The following is an 18,474-nucleotide window of genomic DNA, read 5'->3' as shown; positions in this document are numbered from 1 at the left end:
GACCAATTGCGTTGAGTTATCAAAGAAAGAAAAGCGCTTGAACAGAAGATGGAGAACAAAAAGTGTCGGCAAAGATGCAAAATTCCAGCTTCAGGTACCTGTTTTCAGACGTCTACACAAACACACACACACAGATGCATATGTCACTGTGAGAAAATCTCTAAGTCTCTAAGCAAAGCATTATTCAAGTTTTTACTTATAACATAATAAGTGTAAATTGTGGGGTAACTGAGAGATCAGGCTTTGATACGTGCATGTGTAATCAAATTGTTGTCGAGCAAATTTGAAGTGTGGACAAGCTTACGACACAGAAGCCAACAATTTTGTTTCTGCCTCTTCTATTGTTGCTCGTTTTTCTCTTTTTTGTTCTTTAGTCTGCAGCTCCACTTGTTATTGTCGTGCGGCTCGGCCTGATTTTGCTAATATATCTTAATTTTGCACAATATATCAGCTTGTGCAAAACTAAATGTGTGTCCATGTAACTTTAGGCACTTTGTTAAACCAGTCTTAAACTTTTATTAATCCCATTAGTAGTAAAATGTCAATACTGCTCATTGAATGCATTTTTTGTTTCACCATGGCTCCACGCTAATAAGCAATTTCAACAGACCCAGAATATTTTCACTCACGCTAACATCTGCAATCAGGCTATGAAGATGGTTATGAACTCGATAAATCATCTTAAGGTTTATGAATCTAGCTACGAGCATTTTCACATGGCCACAAACATGAACAGTGATACTGCTGATTTTACAAAGGAAGATAAAACTGTGATACTGAAAAATACGAAGACATTAAAGACATAATACAGAGTGAAAGTACCACAGCCTCTGCAGGCAAACCAGTGGTATGTGTGTGGTATAAGTGCTTTGGTGAGTAAGACTGGAAGAGATCTATTATATTAATAAAGTTTAGCCTGTTTGAAGCCAAGAAGGAAAGCGCTGACCGTGTAAGTTAACAACACTATCAGTGCTGTGTCATTAAGGCGGGGGAGAATCTGATGAATTACAATTGTTATTCCATGTAATTTTATGTGAGGCAAAGTGTATGTGAGACAGTCTTAATTTTTAGCCTGGGTGATGAGAAAATGCATAAACAGAATTCAAATGTAGGCCTAACTCTGTGTGTAAATTTGAGATAAGGTCAGAAAATACAATCGGTGTTCTCTTTTAGGATCATAGGCTATATTAATGCTTATAGAAAAATGAAATTGCTGTACGCAGCAAAGTGACATCTTCCGATAAAGATACAGATATGCAGAGGTCAGAAAGCACTTCCAGGAATGCTGGCCCATTTTTCTGAGATTTCACTGGTCTGTGGGAGGTGATTTCATACTTGTTGATCTGTTATCTAGAGCATTACATTCCCCAGCATGGCCTATCCTGGTAAGATGTTGTTCCCAGGGAAACCTGGCCTCTTAGACACCTATAGATTTCATGAATAAAAGATTGTTACTCTGAGAGAAGACTATGGAAGCATTTCCTTCAGTGTCATTTTTAGGAAAGTAATTTTAAAAAGAATCCTCATTGTGGCAGGTTGGCATCTCGTGTCAAACCAGGGACCAAATTCTCAACACAAACGTCCACATGCTAACAGAGGCGAGGATGTGACACAAACTCTGTGCATGAACAGAATGAGACAAACCAGGAAAGTAACACACTAACTAAGCGTCGTGGTGAAAAACACAGTTTACCTGTAGGTTTGTTTAGCCATTTAAAAGAACTCTGCGTCGGTTCGGTGTTAACAGAGCAATAACTTCATTAACTTTTATTATCTGGTGATATGCTAATTAGCTACGTGCTCTTATGCTGTTTAGCCATTTTTAGCTGCTAATGCCTGGTTAAAGCTCTTGTCAGAGGTCCAGTGCTTAAACGCTCTTCAGATAAAGAGTGAACTGGAAATTTATCAGAATAATGTTTGGTCTTGTCAGATTTAGTTCTGTGGTTCTTAGAGATTGTTTTGGCTGCAAGACACAAAAAGAAGAGCACTGTTGTGCCACACGGGTGACTGACAGTCAGCCTCTGTGATTGTCTCTCTCTCCAGGTTCCTCTGTCTGCCAGTATGTCCCCTGTCCGCCTCCACTCATCCAACCCTAACCTGTGTGCCGAGCTGGTGGACTTTCAGCCCCCTGTCTCCCGCTTGACAGACAGTGTAGAGTGTGCCAGCGACTACATTAAACTTCAAGAGGAGTTCTGCATTATTGCCCAGAAAGGTACGAATGTAGCATGTAGGACAAGGTGGACTTTATTCCCATACTGTAGCTGCTGATCATCATTAAATGATCTTCGTGTTTGTGGCTGTAATGTGACAAAATGTGGAACAGTTGAAGGGGGCCGAATACTTTTGCAAGCCACTGTATATGAAGAGAGAGAGACAGACAACGAGAACAGTACTGCACAAGCAAATAAAGCCAAGAAATGTTGTTTATAGCAAGTAAAGGGCTAAGGAAAAGAGACCGGTCTTTATACTGGTTTTAAATTCCTTGCAGGAGAAGGGAAATCTAATTGTTAATGACAAACTGTTCCATAGTTTAGGGCCAGCAACCGAAAAATGCACAATCATGGTTTTAAAGTCAGTGTGTGGGATGGACAGCAGCGCTAGCTCAGCAGATCTGAAAGATATGAAGGGCGAAGTAAGGGGGCAGCACTTTAGTAAAATGATCTGGTTCCAGTCCATGAAGTGGCTTAGAAACCAGTAAACCAGCACATGGTGGATGTTATGTCTCATTCTTGGTACCACTGTGTGACTGATTTCTACACAGAGAGAACAGCTTTAGCCAAGATGAGACAAATAAAAGTCTGCAACTTTTTGGCACGTGGGGTTTTAATTTTAATCTAGCAAATCTGGGAAATTAATGAACCCTCTGATGTCTAAGTTTTCACAGTTGGTGACCTTAAACTTGCCTCTAACTTTTACTTTTATATAATTGCTATCTCAAGAAAATAATAATTCTGACTCACATTTTTCATCATTCATCCATCATTTAGTGTCAGATGTAGTAACTGTACAATGAAACTAAATGTGTGCCTGTGATAAATAATTTCTTTTGTTTGTGTGGATGCTTGTCAAAACGCTCAAAAACTCTTTAATATATCAAATGTGAACTGTGTTGGGTATAGAAAATAATCACACAGTGTTTTCAGAGATGCGATTTTCATTGGCGAATAGCGACAGAGGAGCTGGTGATGCCTTTGAACCGGTGCGCGGGTTTCTAAGTTACTGCTTTTCTTTGATCCTGTCTCTCTGCAGTCCACTCGCTGCTGAAGTCAGCCTTCAACACTGTGGCCATAGAGAAGGAAAAGATCAAACAGATTCTGTCGGATCAGGAGCAGCCAGACCAGTCGGCCCAGATCAACTCTCTCAGGAAGTCTCTGTCACAGGTAATGAGCTCCCTTCAGTAGGAATCAGAGTAACCCATGATACGATCCCAGAGACATGCAAGGAGGAGATATGGCACAGAAAGGACGCTGAATAGAAATCAATGAGAGAATTCTGTAACACGTTGAACTCAGTGATCTGCTTTACAACAGCTGAGTAAAATATGAGCCAGTCATCTTTTTGCACAGCAGCTCCATGAAGCAGCAAACATATATTCATTATTAGTGTTAAAGATGAGGCCAGTATAACCTGGGAGGAAAAAGGTTTTGACATCTTATTTTGGGAAAAAACATTCAGTGTTTTCTCACCAAAAGCTTAGAGACAATAATAAAATGGCTCCTGTGGCAAGATTTTCTTTAAACCCGATGCTGATGTTAATCTAACAATATGATCGTGATGCTGTTATGGAAGAACAGTTCTGTTATTATTAATATGTTGCACAATGTCTGTGTAACCAGATATGAAAAAATACAGCTAAAAGGCAAAATGCAGGATTAATCTAGTGTTTGCTGCACTGCAGTGACAGTGTCTATAAGTACTATCATCATTATGTAGTTTTAATAATGTGTTATTAAAGCTCCCTCTAGTTTGGTCTCACCTGCTTTCGGCCATCTTGACAGAGTTTTTCTCTACGGCGACTTAGCTTTACACGATTAGCGCCACTGTGAGAAGTCAGGAAGTCATAAATCTGGCAGCTGAAACTGGCTGGAGACCATTTAGAGCACCTGCATGTTTTAATGAAAGCCTCAGTATTTGCCACCAGTCTATCTACAACGTATCACCAGAGGAAGCTGGAGGACATGTTGCCGATATAATCTTTGGTGGTGATGTCTCTCTTCTCTTTCTATTTAGTCTTAGCCAATCTTATATTTTGAACTGTTTTCGTGCTACAAATGCAAACTGTGACGCTGTATCAACATCACAGTTAAAAAGAAAAAATATGTGTGGAGATGAGAGCCCAGGCAAGTGAGCCGTGAAAGTCCAATCATCTTTTCCCACATTAATTGGTGAGCGGGAGAAATGTGCAGTGCAGTTCATTAACTCTTCTCCTCGGGGCTGTCTCTCTACCACCGCGATTTAATTGGACTGTTCCTCTGCTAACAGTTGACATCATTTCAGTGAAATGTTTCACTCGCTGCTTTATCTCTGTTTGGTTCCTAATTGGATTCTCGTGTGACACGCTTGTCGCAGGATGGAGGTCAGGTTTGGTGGCAGAGCTCTGTGGGAGGTTGATAATCAGGAGTTGTGGTTACTATAGTTACAGCTGCTGATGTCAGCTACTGTAATCCCCGCAGGATATAAGTGAGTGTTATTGCCATTTTAGTTTTATGTATTTAATATTTCCTTTGGCATACAGTAGGTACGTTTATACCTAAACCTACATTTTCTATTTCTTTTTTTATAGTTTTGATCAAACATCTGCAGAAAAAAAAACAGCATTGCATTAACTTAATTACATTTTTGGCCACCTGATGAACGAGAGTCTAATACTTCCTCTCTTTTTGTCCTCACAAGGCTTTGAGGCTATTGTGTGGCTCTTAATCAGCTAAATACTTCACTCTGTCCACCAGCTAGTCGCTGTGACTCCTCTCCTCTTCTGCTGCTTCACAGTGGATTTATCACAACTATAAACTGCCCTCTTCAGATGTAAAAATCTCTAAATATAGTCATGAGAACAAATAAGAGAACAAGACAAACTGACAAAATTTGGACCTCGGGAGTTAATACTGGCCTGCCCTTCATGTATGAGTATGTGAATAATGAATTAAAGCTGTGGTGAGTGAACCATCACTGGACACTGGTCATGACCAGGTAAAGTAAACAAAACACACTACCTGGCCACTTTGGTGCAGCTTAACTTAACACAAATCTAACCAACCACCATGGCAGTAGACATCATTGGGATTACCTGCTGAAGTTCAAACTGAGCATTCGAATAGGGAAGAAAGATGATTTTGTGACTATGAACATGGCATGGTTGTTGGAATTTTCAGAAACTGACGATCTACTGGGATTTTCCCAAATAATCATCTTTAGTGTTTACAGAGTATGGTCCAAAAAACAGAAAATACCCATTGAGTTCATTAGGTGAAAATTCCTTGTGAGTCAGACAGATACATCAAACTTGTAAGAAGATGGACTGGAGCAGCAGGAGAGGCTTCATTTCACAGGTGGCTCATCAAAATCGGACAACAGAGTGCACTCAAATGGCCTCCACAGTGACCGAATGTCAGTCCAATAGAGCACCTTTGTGTAGTGAAAACGGTTTATTCTCATCATGGATGTACAAGCTCTTGATATGGACTACAATCTCTGAGGCATATTTTTAGTACGTGGTTTTATCAGTGCCATGAAGAATTAAGGTAGTTCCAAATGCCCACTGGTTTCAAATCTAGCACTAGCAAAGTGTGTCTAACAAAGTGTCAAGTGATTGTAGAGCTGAATATTGCTGCAAAGTTGTTAAGAACAGAACATTCACCTGAGATACTGGGATGCAAATCCCAGTCAAAACCTATCATTGACATAGTTTTACCCCTTTGAAGCATGCATATGCTCTCGGTCACAGCAAATGCCTTTTATAGATATTCTAACTTTAAAGAAAACTTTTAAAAAAAAACTTGTGACTTATTTAAGTATTTAAATAAAATCTGTGGCAAAGCAAGAAAATAATCAGTCAAATTGTTCTTTTTTTTTTTTTTACAGAAAAAGCAGGATGCAAATAATTGTTTTCTTTATGAAGGACTGAGCCAATTCTTTTTTATCTTTTTTTACTTCAAAGTTTCGTGTGAGATTTTAATGACAGAAAGCATTTTTTATTCTTCAGGCCCTGTCGCAAAATGCAGAACTTCGAACTCGACTCAACCGCATCCACTCTGAGTCTGTCCTGACTGAGCAAGTTGTGAGTGTGAACATCATCTCCACACCTGATGAGGTAGCTCACTGTCTATCACTGACAAATCTCATTGCTTACCCTGATATTGATAAAGCTACAGCTTCGGAGGCTCGCCAGGTAGTCGATGTATTTGCTTCCTGCATTTGTCAGTTGGATTATTGATTCTCGCTCCTATAGACTGATGGCCTTTCCAGTACAGCCTGGCAGGTGAGCTTCAGGAATCATTATTCTATGCAGGACTTGACATCAAGGTTAATGGAAAAACTGACTAATTAGAAACGGATGGGAGGTTGCCTTTTGGCAAAGAGACACATGCTGCAATATGAGCACTGTGTTGTCTTCTGGTTCTGTTTGTCTTCGTTCAGGTCAGTTTTGGTTCTTCAACCTGTCATCATAGCAAGAAATAGTGAACGTCTCCTGCATTTGCTTGTGTTTGCCTGCAGGCCGGGGAACAGATGGGGATCCCTCTGACTCAGCAGGCCTCTAATGAGAGCCGACTCTCCATGTCAGAATCTGTCTCTGAGTTTTTTGATGCCCAGGAAGTCCTTCTGTCAGCCAGCTCGTCAGAGAACGAGGTACAGCGGGGCGGATGAAGAAGCGGAGTGGATGTGGTGATAGATGTGGATTTAGTGAGGTTAAACTATACTTCTGCTGTAAAGCTAGTGAAAAACATCAGCGTGATGCCTGTGTGTGTGTGGAGACAGATTTAGTCAGTAATTAATGCAAAAGTCACGAAGAGCAGAGATGGAGTGTAAAAGAAACGTAAACACAGGAGGGCTCCTTCGCATCTGCCCGAGGCCTAATCCCCGAGTCATGCCTGAGAATCAAAATGATCCTCTTCCACTTGATGCTTTGTTAAAAAGCATCAAGTGGAAGAGGATGTTTGGTCCATCACTTCACCATCCATTTCTGCCTCCTTCCCTTTTTAACGGCTGTGAACATTCTGCTCCAAATATACTGCGTATGGTCCCTGAAGACCCATCAAGCAATGTAACTCCCCAGGCATGCATTGAGCCATGCTGAAGGATTACTGAGCGTGGAAATTCATCATCCCCCTGGCCTGTAGCTCTAACGGCAAGCCTTTTCTCTCTTTTTTTTGTCACATAAACTGAAAAAGCAACTTTCACCCAAAGTGGCTACAACATGGCCCTTTCAAATGTGACCTTATTTTGTTTGCTATATATAAAGTATGAATACTGCAGTGTCTTGACTCATGATTACTGCAGTGGGACAGATAGGCGGCATGCTGCTGCAGTTTGTTAGCCAATGGCAAACTGCAGTGCACACGTGCATGTGAGTGTGAGGTTGTTCTGATCCGTTTGTGTTGTACTACTGCACTGCCTCACTCCCCTGTGTACCTGTTCCTCTCACAGGGTTCAGACGATGAGTCATATGTCAGTGATGTGAGCGATAACATTTCCGAGGACAACGCCAGCGTGACTGATAACGTCTCCAGACAAAGTAGGTCCAATTCTGCGCCGTCACGAGCAACCGTTATTTGTACCAGAACAAAAGGGGAAATTAATAAAGCAGGGGGAGATCCCACTCAGTCCGTCAGCCGTGCTGCTTCTACAATAACGTCACATTCCCACACAAAGACACACACTTTGCAAATTCATTTATCAGTACTGCAAAGGCAGTTGACTTTGCTATGTTGCCAAGGGCAACAGAAAGGGGAAAAGAAACTACTCAGGCTCCCTCTAGTCTGAAAGTTTTGGAAATGAGCTAGAATTGGTGTTATTTTCTCATGGTGAGTAGTTATCTTCCAGTAAAGCGTCCACTGTCACGGGCGTTTCAGGATTAGCAAAGGTAGATGTCACAGTGGAGATTTATTTATAATCTACGTTATCTAGGTCACAGAGGAGCGTGACATCATCTGCAGGGTTACAAATTTAGTGTAAGAGCTTATGACACTACCTGAACACACTGTATCAGCATATATATATGTAAATCGAGGAAGGAATCCAATTATGTGACCACTACTCTTTTAAACTTCTTTAAAATCAACAAACATACATACAGAGATTTCTTTATTCATCGCAGGAAAAAATATTGCTTAAAAGCTAAATTAAAGATGACCTATTGTGCTAATTTATGACCCCATATTTTTAATGTTGGACACAGCTACTTTGCATGATTCACAGCGAAGAGTAAACCTTGTTTACCTTACGCTGGGTCAAGTTCACAAGTATCTATATCAAACCGTTTTAGTCAACTTTCTTCTGATTGGTTGCCCCTCATAAATCGGTGGTTTTTAGCAGGCAGGTGGGTTTGTGTTCTCGCAGCCAGAGCTATGTGCCTGAGACGATCGCATCTTTGACATTACCCGGATCCAAAAGAGGAAAAAACAGCTTGAAACCAAATGTTTATAAGAATCTTAACCCTGAGCTTTTGGCTCACAAGGATTACTTGTACATTCACTGACAACATTGTTTGCTCAATCAGTGTCTATCACTGTAACAGCAGTGATAGACACCACCACAACTACTGGTGAAGTCGTTTCAGTGTATTTGATGTTGCAGCTAAACCTGCACTAATACCATGCCATATCCTCACTACTTAAATTACAAAGTCGGCATATATTAAACAAACTAAGAAAAAATAAGAAAAAGTTTTTTCTTAGAATATAAAAAAAAAACAACCCATCCTGCTGCATTTTACAGACTTGCAACACGACCAAAAAATGCTTCTTTTTTTTAATACTTAATTAGGCGTTTCTAGGACTAGCATAGCCTGTTGCACCAGATGGATGTTGTAATAATGATTCCTTCTTTTCATTATTTATCTTTTTTTCAGTGGCCAACGGAGACTTTGCTGGCAGCGCCTTTCGTAATGGGCGGCGCAGCTGCTTGTCGGCACCCTGTCCTGACACCAGCAACATCAACCTCTGGAACATCTTGCGAAACAACATCGGCAAAGACCTGTCCAAAGTGTCCATGCCCGTGGAGCTCAACGAGCCCCTCAACACCCTGCAGCGCATGTGTGAAGAGCTGGAGTACAGCGAGCTGCTGGATAAGGCTGCTGAGACCGAGGATCCCTTTGAGCGCATGGTAAAGAAGTCGCCGGAGCTTATGAAATGAACTGTTAATCAGTTTCCAGTGTGGTGATTCATTAATTCATTAATGTGTGATGTCACACTGCAAGCCACAAGCTAACATATATGCCCGTGATGTGCTGCCTCCTGTCCTTTGAATAACATTTGAATGACAGATTCTGTTGTTTAGCTTATTCGTGACAAAGCCTGTTATGAGGAGCCTGTAAATCCACTCTGTGTTTATGCTCTTATGACTCTCGTTCAGGTTCTCGTCGCTGCTTTTGCTGTCTCAGGCTACTCATCCACTTACTACAGAGCAGGTAGCAAGCCATTCAACCCGCTACTCGGAGAGACTTACGAATGTATTCGGGAAGACAAGGGCTTCTGTTTTTTCTCTGAGCAGGTAAGCACCTGCTCACACAGTTCAAAATGAGTCAATTTTAAGCAATAAGAAGAAATTTATAGAGTAGCTCATTTTTTCCTGAGGAGGTCTCATTATGTTGGAGAGGTCTAAAAAGCTCGGTGGAGCTTTCCTTGGAGTGCTTCGGTTTAACCGCAACGTCTGTGCCTTTGTTTTTGTGTGTGGCCGCCTCAAGGACTCGGTTTTATCTAATTTGCAAGAAAGCCCAGTGCTTCACTGTGCTCTTATCTGGAAGAAGACGAAACATAGAAGGAGATATTAAAAAACGAAATCAGGTTGCGTTTCTATACCTGCTGTCACGTGTTTGCTCCAGAGGTTAGATTAGCTGAAAACTGAAGCAGTGTTGCAAAGTGCTTCTAAGAAACACAGAATAAAAGAAATGGAAGGAAATTATTTTAAAGAATGTTTATATATATGAATTAAAATAAGACTCAAGTGCAACATCAAAATGGCTTGTGATAAATATGAGGCAAGCTGGACTCCAGGAAGCTGCTCTCCGAACAGCGACCGTCTTTTGTCTTTAAGCGTGCGATGGGAACAGTAAACAGTTTTTGCCCAAGGATCTGAGGCTGTGCACTGGTTTGCATACAGGAACAGCAGTTTAAGCATATATTCTGGGGCCAGGACACGAAGGGCTTTAACAGTGATAGGTAAAATCTTAAAATCAGTTCTAAAAGAAATGGTCATCCAGTGTAGTCATTAAGACTGGTGTAATATAACCAGTTTTCTTGCTTCTTGATACCGATTACAATCCATTACAATAATCAAACTGAAATTAAGCATAAATCATAATTTTGTTGTTGACTGAACTACTTTAATAATGACGGAAAATCAGTGGGTTACACTTCAGTTCAACGTATTTCAACACTGGGACAGCTGGGATAACCTCCCAGCTGTCCCAGTGTTGAAAGGTGTGAGACTGAGCAGGTTGCCCATCCAACACAGGAATAACACAACACTGTAGCATTTCTGCGTGTGCCTGCATGGGTTCTGTCCAGATAGTCTGGCCTCTTTCCCACAGTCCAAACACATGTGTGTCTGGGCTCTCAAACATTACACTGGAAGATCTTTCCTCAAAGTCTCAGAGTTAATTCTGTAAATACAAGGGTTCATCACCAACCTGACACAGAAAGATATAAGCTGTTGGGCTTCCTGCAAGATCAGGGAGTTTCATGCTTAGTCTTTTGATTTCCCTGGGGAAAATATTCCCAGACACCAGGCGTAAGTAATTCCAGTGTCTACCAGGAGAGTGCAAGTTCAGCATTCAGAATAAATTTACAGTGAAAAAAAATCACAATTTCTGTGAACCAAAACTGTCAAACGAATATTATAGACAAAATTAAAATCGTCACAATAAATGTGTTATTAAAAGTAGAGGCTGTATATGGTGTGCTATCTAAACGACAGCTGTCAGACTCTTTTTATTTGATCTTTTCTCGAAGGTGAGCCACCACCCTCCTGTCTCCGCCTGCCACTGTGAGTCTAAGAACTTCACCTTCTGGCAAGGTAGGTTACCTGTCTAATTAGTTAGGGATTTTCCTCACAGGAGATATGGCTTAGTGTAGATCAGCCAGCAGGACTCAATTAGCCTTTTTAATAACCAGCGGAAATTGTACAGAGTAAACATAAATGTTATTTGGTATGATTTTAGACAAAATGTTAAAAAAAATCATTTTAAAAATTATTTTAATGGGATATTTTTGGTGTTTTTCTTTCCAGATGTGAGATGGAAAAACAAGTTCTGGGGAAAATCAATGGAAATTTTACCAATCGGGAGTGTAAATCTCATGATACCCAGGTAACCTTCACCCAGATGGTGTGCATGGTAACTGAACATGAAGGCGCAGAGTTTGGTTGGTTTTAATGCTTCATGTCGCTGGGATTATGTTAATCGCCAGGTTTCTGCTTTTAATTGCCTTCATGGAAATATCGAGATTTTAATGATGACTGAGAAATGCAGGCTTGTGTTAAATCAACAGAAATTAACAACAAAAACTTTATTAGTTCTGCCAAAGCTGTTAAAAACACATAAGAGCCCTAGAAAAATCCAGCATCCCCGGAGTTAATCATTTAAGATTTAAAGCCAGATTTCTTTTGATTGGCTTGATTGGATTTGGTCACAAGGATTTACTGTATGGATCAACCCACAAATAATAACCTCTTGGGGTATTAAAGTGACAACCTCACAGAAGTCGAAAAGCACTGACCTTACATAGAAAATGAACATCATCATTATTAAAGTATCACCTACTTTAATAATCTAGCCTTTTTACACCTGCAGTACCTGAAGCTGTTTTCATTGTGGCTTTCTAGGTTTGGTGATCAATACGAATGGAATAAAGTTACCACCTGTGTACACAACATCCTCAGTGGACGGCGGTGGATTGAACACTACGGGGAGATTACCATCAGAAACATAAAGAGCAGTGCTTGCCTCTGCAAACTTACCTTTGTCAAGGTGAAAAATAATTGAGATGATTTGGGTAGCTTCTTGCTTCTTTGTTATCTTCTCCTCAACTAGTTGTATGGCAATGGCTGCCTCTTCCTGAATGAGAAGTCTCTTCTTGTTAAAAAGGAGTTCTTCCTCCTCACAATTGCCAGATGTTCATAATGAACCGTTTGGGGTTTCCCTCTAATACTCTAGGCTGGTTTAGTTTTATATATAACTTGAAAAAGCTAACAGTGAAGTTTGTTTTTTAGGGAAACTACTGGAGTTCAAATGTGAATGAAGTTCAAGGATTTGTGATGGATCAGGAAGGAAAAGTGATCCACAGGCTTTTTGGAAAATGGCACGAGGGTGTTTATTGTGGTGTCCCACCTTCTGCTAAATGCATCTGGAGGCCAGGTAAGAATCAGTTCTCGCTCACTCTCACAGCGGGACTTCACTCAGGACTAGCTGTACAAAGCTTTAAAGCTAAAAGGGGACTTTGTTGGCTTTCCTCCCCCAGGCTCCATGCCCACAGACTATGAGCTTTACTACGGCTTCACCAGGTTTGCCATTGAACTAAATGAGCTTTGTCCTGAGTTAAAAGATGCCTTGCCGCGGACGGATGCCAGATTCAGACCTGATCAAAGGTACAACATCACATCTGCACCTGGCACTACGAGCTGCTAACGCTGCATATTTTTGCAGCAACTGAGGAAAAAAAGTGTGACTGATTTCTTCCGGTCTGGCTGCAATTTCATTGAAGTCAGTCTGCTGGTAGTAGTTTTTCTCATCATGTTTACAAATTCTCATCCTTTCATTTAGGTATCTGGAAGAAGGTAACTTGGAAATGGCGTCATCAGAGAAGCAGCGTATTGAGGACATGCAGAGGGTCAGGAGGAAGTGGAACGAGGAGAACAACATCAAACACGAGCCACGCTTCTTTAAGTAAGAATGCACAAAGCAGCAGCCAGATGTGCATTATTCACCTTGTAGAATGCATCACTTTGTTTTTTTATTTCGTTTCATGTTCAGTTTTGTCTTTCATTGGCTTTGATTGGCTCCATTCAGAAATGAGGAAAATATCTGGACTGATTAAGTACATTAGAATGAAAAAGATCTCATATTTTGGAAGAATACGGGTAAAAAGAGAAGAATCTGCTATGAGGCTGATTTGATTGGGGAGCTCTTGCTCACTAGCAAGACCTTGTCTTATTCTCCTGAGGTAGCTGATCAAAACATTAAGCCAGACACATCACATTATTAGGCAGTAATTGCTGACATCAGAAGTGGAGAGAAGCCGTGTTACACAAGATGAGAAAGAACCGGAGTGTAGATAACCACGTAGTTATAGGCAGTCTACAAATACTTGTCTTTGTCTGTGTTGTGTTGTAATCACATGGCATTGTGTTGCCATGCGATTACATGTGAGAACATTTTGTAACCAAGTGCAATAGAACAATCAAATGCTGTACAGAAGCATTCATTTGCTTCTCTATTGCAATAATTTGATCAATATTTATTGCTTTTTAAGAGAGGATGTGACTGCGGCTGCGTCAGCATTTTTCCATTTAGTTTTAAGTCCCATTTTTAGGATGTTTAGCAGCTCAACGTTTGCACGGAAAACTCAACATTAACATTATTCACATTCTTTGCAAATAATCAAATGAAGCACAATTTGGTGTCAGTAGGGAGATTTATAGATGAACATGAAAATCTGGGTTAAAATGCATGGTTTTAAAAAATTATGTATGTTTATTATTATGTATTATCATTCTTATTTTAACTGGTATTTTATTATAAAATGGGTTGTACAACTACAAAAATGTGAACACGACAACACTTAAATTCAAATTAATCTGGTCTATAAATCTCTTGGTGAACAGATACACTTCCTCAGAGATTTTCGTCCATATTGATATGATAGTTCCAATTTCACTGCATCCCAAAGGTGCTCTGTTGGAATGAGGTCTGGTGGCTGTGGAGCCCATTTACAGTGAACTCGCTGTCGAGTTCAGAAAACCAGTTTGAGATGATTTGAGCTTTGTGACATCGTGTGTTATCCTGCTGCAAACAACCATCAAAAGATGGGTACACTGTGGTCATAAAGGGATGGACATGATAAGCAACAATACTCAGGTAGGTTGTAGTTTTTCCATGATGTTCAGCTGGTTCTAAGGGGGCCCAAAGTTTATCGGGAAAATATCCCCCACAATATTACACCACCAGCCTGAACTACGTATGCAAGGCAGGATAGATCCATGCTTTCATGTGGTTTATGGCAGATTTTGACCCTGCTATCTGAATGTCACAGCAGAAATCGAGACAAATTACATTTTCAGTGTTCTGATTGTACAGATGTATACTTTTGGTGAGCTCTTAGCTGACAGCTGTAGCACCTTCTGTGGTCTTCTTAACATGAACAATACAAAAACATGGATCCATCCTCCTTTGTATCAGCATTTCAGGCTGGTGGTGGTGTAATGGTGTGGGGGATATTTTCCGTATAAATGTTTGACCCTTTGATACCAACTCAGTATTGTTTAAAGACTACCTGATATTGTTGCTTAACATGTGTATAACTTTATATCCACAGTGTACTCATCTTCTGACTGGTTTTCTGAACTTGACAATGAGTTCACTGAACTCAAATAGCCACAGTCACCACATCTCAATCCAGAAGAGCACCTTTAGGATGTGGTGGAAATTCTTAGGTGGAGATTGTCAACATGGATGTTGCAACTGTGCAATGCTGTCGTGTCAATATGAACCAAAATCTTGAGGAATGTTTTCAGCACCGTGTTGAATCTGTGCTATGAAGACTTCAGACAGTTCTGAACTCAAAGGAGGATCCAACCCAGTATTAGAGGGTGGTGTATCTAAAGTGTCTGCTGAGCGTATGTAGGGAATAGTGTATTTCTCCCCATTGCCTTTAGGTTTACAACTTCCACTTTTGTCTTTGTAATTCCAGGAAAGTGGTTGATGCCAATCACAGGGAGAGATGGGTCTCCAACAACATGTACTGGGAGCTCCGCAAAAACCCCGGCTTCATTAACATGGAATCTACAGTGACTCTGTGGTAGCACATGGATCTGTGTTTCCATCATCACAGACGAGGAGGCTGGTACCTACGCACAATAAGGTGTTAAGAGAAACACGACGATGATGAAACATCTTTGAGCATGGATACGAATGACTGCTGAGCTGAGGGAAGGCCCGACGCCCAGCGACCCTGTGGAGGGTCACCCATCCATGGAAACATACCGTAGGATCACCTTCATTGTGCTTGTCGAAGCTGGGTCTCACCGCGCCTATGTAGATGTTTCCTCAGCTCTGTTGACTTCCCAGTATGTCCTTGCCTTAAAAAGACACCTGTACAAGTCACACGATTAGGCGCCTTTAAGTTGAAGCCATTTAATTTCCAACAGCAGTTTGGGTAGACTAGTCTATGAAGTAGACATTTTGATTACCTACAGATTACCTATAATAACATTGCATGTGTAGAGAGCAGCTTTCACTGGTACAAAGCCGTATTTACTATATCATCAGTTATTGTAGAAAAAAAATAGGTATTTTTATAAAAAATATCTCGGACTCAGAATTTAGTGAAAGAGAATTATGTGAATTGGCAGATTTTATTTATTTTTGCCTTTTAATACTGTCGACTCTGTCGGATGGCAGCAATCTCTCCCGGGAAACAACTCATTTGAAATTAATCTTGACCGCTGTGGAGGAAGTACGGGGCTCTACAAACGCCGTTTTAATGAGTAACTGAGCTGAACATGTGCTGGGAGGTGAGGTGTGATTTAAACGCGAGGCGTTTCGGTCCTGTGGACTGTCAACACTGATCTGTCGTGACACAGTGGAAACGGAAGGACGATCTTCACCTCAGCAGCCCCAGTGTCTAATAATAACCATTGTTACACGAAACCAACTCGTCTGAATCACACAGTTACATAAATGCATACATAACTCTCTCCACTCTGTTCCCGAAAGTGAGGGTTTCATTCAAATAATGGGCGCTTACACGTCCGAGTCACGAGTATAAGAAAAGATTTGTACAGGTTGCAGCGTTCTCTCACATCCTTGGGATTTTTGTAGTACTTCATTTAATAACGAAACGTGAATAGCAGAGTCACATATTTCCATAAAACAGCCGCAGCTTGAAGATGTAATTATTTTGAATTAATAAAAGAGTAATTTTTCATCAGAGTCTCGTTACAGTTTACAAAAACCCAAAGAGATGTTTTTTTAAATCATCTTTATTCTGATTAACAACCAAAAAGAATTATTTACAAAGATATAGAGCAAAAAAAAGGACTAACTGTATTCATTTATAAATCTGTTACCAGCAGATATTTGGTATTTTTCTTGATATATTACTCAAACCATGGATAATTTATCTTATCATTAATTGTTTAAGGAATGATTTCATCTCGCCGTGACTCAATCACCAAACCGCATGCAGTCGTAGTTCATTATGAAACACCAGAGACACCTACAGGTCGTCCTGTAAAAATGAAAGAAGCCAGCTTTTCAGATGGATACTGTAAAAACATTAAAACGTCTCAATGTGTCTGATTCCCCAGAGAATTTACTGCTATGCTGTGGGCTTCTTCAAAGCACCAGGTTGAAGTTTAGCTTTAAAATCTTGCCTAGTCTCCTCTTTTTTTGTTTTACAGCTAAAGAAAAAAAATAAAGGGGGCGCCTTTAAAATCAACCCAAACACACGCGAATAGTTGTTAAAGCTGAATCTCTTTGTTCACAGCTGCAGGGCGAGGAGGGGAAAGGTGAATATAAATATGTAGAGCAAAAACTGTTTAAGGCAAATCCATCATGTGTGCACTGATCACACCGTAGATTAACAAACCAAAAAGTTAGAACTGCTTTGCATCCATGTAGTTTAAAAGATAAAAAAACAACAAGATACGCGTGGATATAGTTTTATTTTTCCCTGATCACGAACTTAATGCTACAACTCAGCAGCGTCTGTTTCACTTGCTGTGCCTTAATGCATTTATCAATGCCTCACAAACACAACAGATGAGAATACCCGAGCCAAGAAGAAGGTATGCCATTCACAAGTCAAACTCCGCACATTCTCCATAGTCCGCCTGCCTACAGATGATTAAGTACACTGAGCATTTAGCCAAGGACGGAATACATTAAGGGAAATTTCTTTGACATTAGAGGAGAAGAAACGTTTTAACTGTATAACGCTTGCAGTGTCTAAAGATGTTCTGCACTGCTCTGCTACCCCAACATGTAACTGATTCATTTTTGGTGATCACAATAAATGCAGCACATTTAGGGGGAAAATAAGGGGAAAAAAAGTGGGGGCACTACTGCAGCAGCTGATTTCTTTTCCCTCCTACATCAGTAGCTGTGGAGGTAGGGCCAGTGCTTTGTGTAGTGTTTGGTATCATAGAGTCAGAATGTAGTGGAGAAAAAAAAGAGAAAATCCTCCAGCTTTCTTCATCCATTTTCTACCTGCATGTCTAGAGCTTGCCAATGAATGTTGCAGATGCCTTATAAAAAAAAAAGGTTTATGGTTTCTGAATTGGACACTTTTTTTTTGTCGACTGACATGTATCATGAAGCACTATGTCAGCTCAGTTTGGATCAAATCTATTTCCTGATGGGTACCTTCTAAAGTGCAATTTTAACAAAGTACATATCTTTCCATGAACACTGTACACTGCTGCTACATAGTGCTTGTTCTAATAAAACTGCAAAACTCAAGGGATGAAGTTCTGTGGTTTGTGTTTTTTAAAAAGGTAAGTGTTCTTGTACTCTGATATTTATGTTTATTAGGGGGAAACTCTTCCTTCACATTTTCATAAGCTGTCCAATGGTCCGATTCTGGCTCCCAGGCCTTATGTTTGACACCCCTGGTTTAGATCTTATACCACAGATTCGAACATATTGTTTTCTTTAATAACAGAAATTGGAGCTCCCACAGCACACCTTGGTAAGCATAGAAACACATATGACGCAATAGTGATATCCACTATTTTTTAAGGCTAGTATCTATGTTTTAAGTTGCTGAAAAAACACACACACACAAGCAACAGAGAACCCAAGGACAAGGACTTCTTTGCTAGGTGCTCCTGTTAATCTGCACAGCAACACAAATATCAAATCATCCAATCGCACAGCAGTGACTTAGTACATTTAGACATATAGACATGATCAAGTTGACCTGCTGAGGTTCAACCAGAGCAACAGAATGTCGAGGAAGGGTGATTTAAGTGACTTTGAATATGTATGACAGGCTGGTCTGGCAACTTCAGAAAGTGCTGATCTATTGGGATTTACCCAAA

The 18,474-nt window shown here is 40.4% G+C and overlaps 1 protein-coding gene across 4 annotated transcripts in view; it reads left to right on the top strand.

Moving 5' to 3' along the window:
• osbpl6 (oxysterol binding protein-like 6) overlaps positions 1-17,893 on the top strand; it is a 44,218-nt gene extending 26,325 nt beyond the window's left edge. For 2 of the 4 annotated variants that reach the window (XM_085135055.1, XM_085135056.1), the window contains 15 exons: positions 2-94; positions 2,044-2,212; positions 3,250-3,380; positions 6,203-6,310; positions 6,715-6,846; positions 7,645-7,732; positions 9,068-9,321; positions 9,571-9,708; positions 11,169-11,232; positions 11,446-11,524; positions 12,040-12,184; positions 12,427-12,571; positions 12,675-12,801; positions 12,977-13,099; positions 15,123-17,893. In XM_085135055.1, the coding sequence (XP_084991181.1) occupies positions 2-94; positions 2,044-2,212; positions 3,250-3,380; positions 6,203-6,310; positions 6,715-6,846; positions 7,645-7,732; positions 9,068-9,321; positions 9,571-9,708; positions 11,169-11,232; positions 11,446-11,524; positions 12,040-12,184; positions 12,427-12,571; positions 12,675-12,801; positions 12,977-13,099; positions 15,123-15,234 (1,908 nt within the window). In that variant the 3' untranslated portion in view covers positions 15,235-17,893. The remainder of the gene's footprint in view (position 1; positions 95-2,043; positions 2,213-3,249; positions 3,381-6,202; positions 6,311-6,714; positions 6,847-7,644; positions 7,733-9,067; positions 9,322-9,570; positions 9,709-11,168; positions 11,233-11,445; positions 11,525-12,039; positions 12,185-12,426; positions 12,572-12,674; positions 12,802-12,976; positions 13,100-15,122) is intronic. The other 2 variants (XM_085135057.1, XM_085135059.1) reach the window with 2 other exon arrangements.
• Positions 17,894-18,474: the final 581 nt, after the last annotated feature.

The sequence above is a fragment of the Neolamprologus multifasciatus genome, chromosome 16, assembly GCF_963576455.1.
Source record: "Neolamprologus multifasciatus chromosome 16, fNeoMul1.2, whole genome shotgun sequence".
In the NCBI taxonomy this organism is placed as follows: Eukaryota; Metazoa; Chordata; class Actinopteri; order Cichliformes; family Cichlidae; genus Neolamprologus; species Neolamprologus multifasciatus.
Note: the sequence above shows the minus strand (reverse complement) of the source record. Positions and strands in the feature narration are given on the sequence as shown.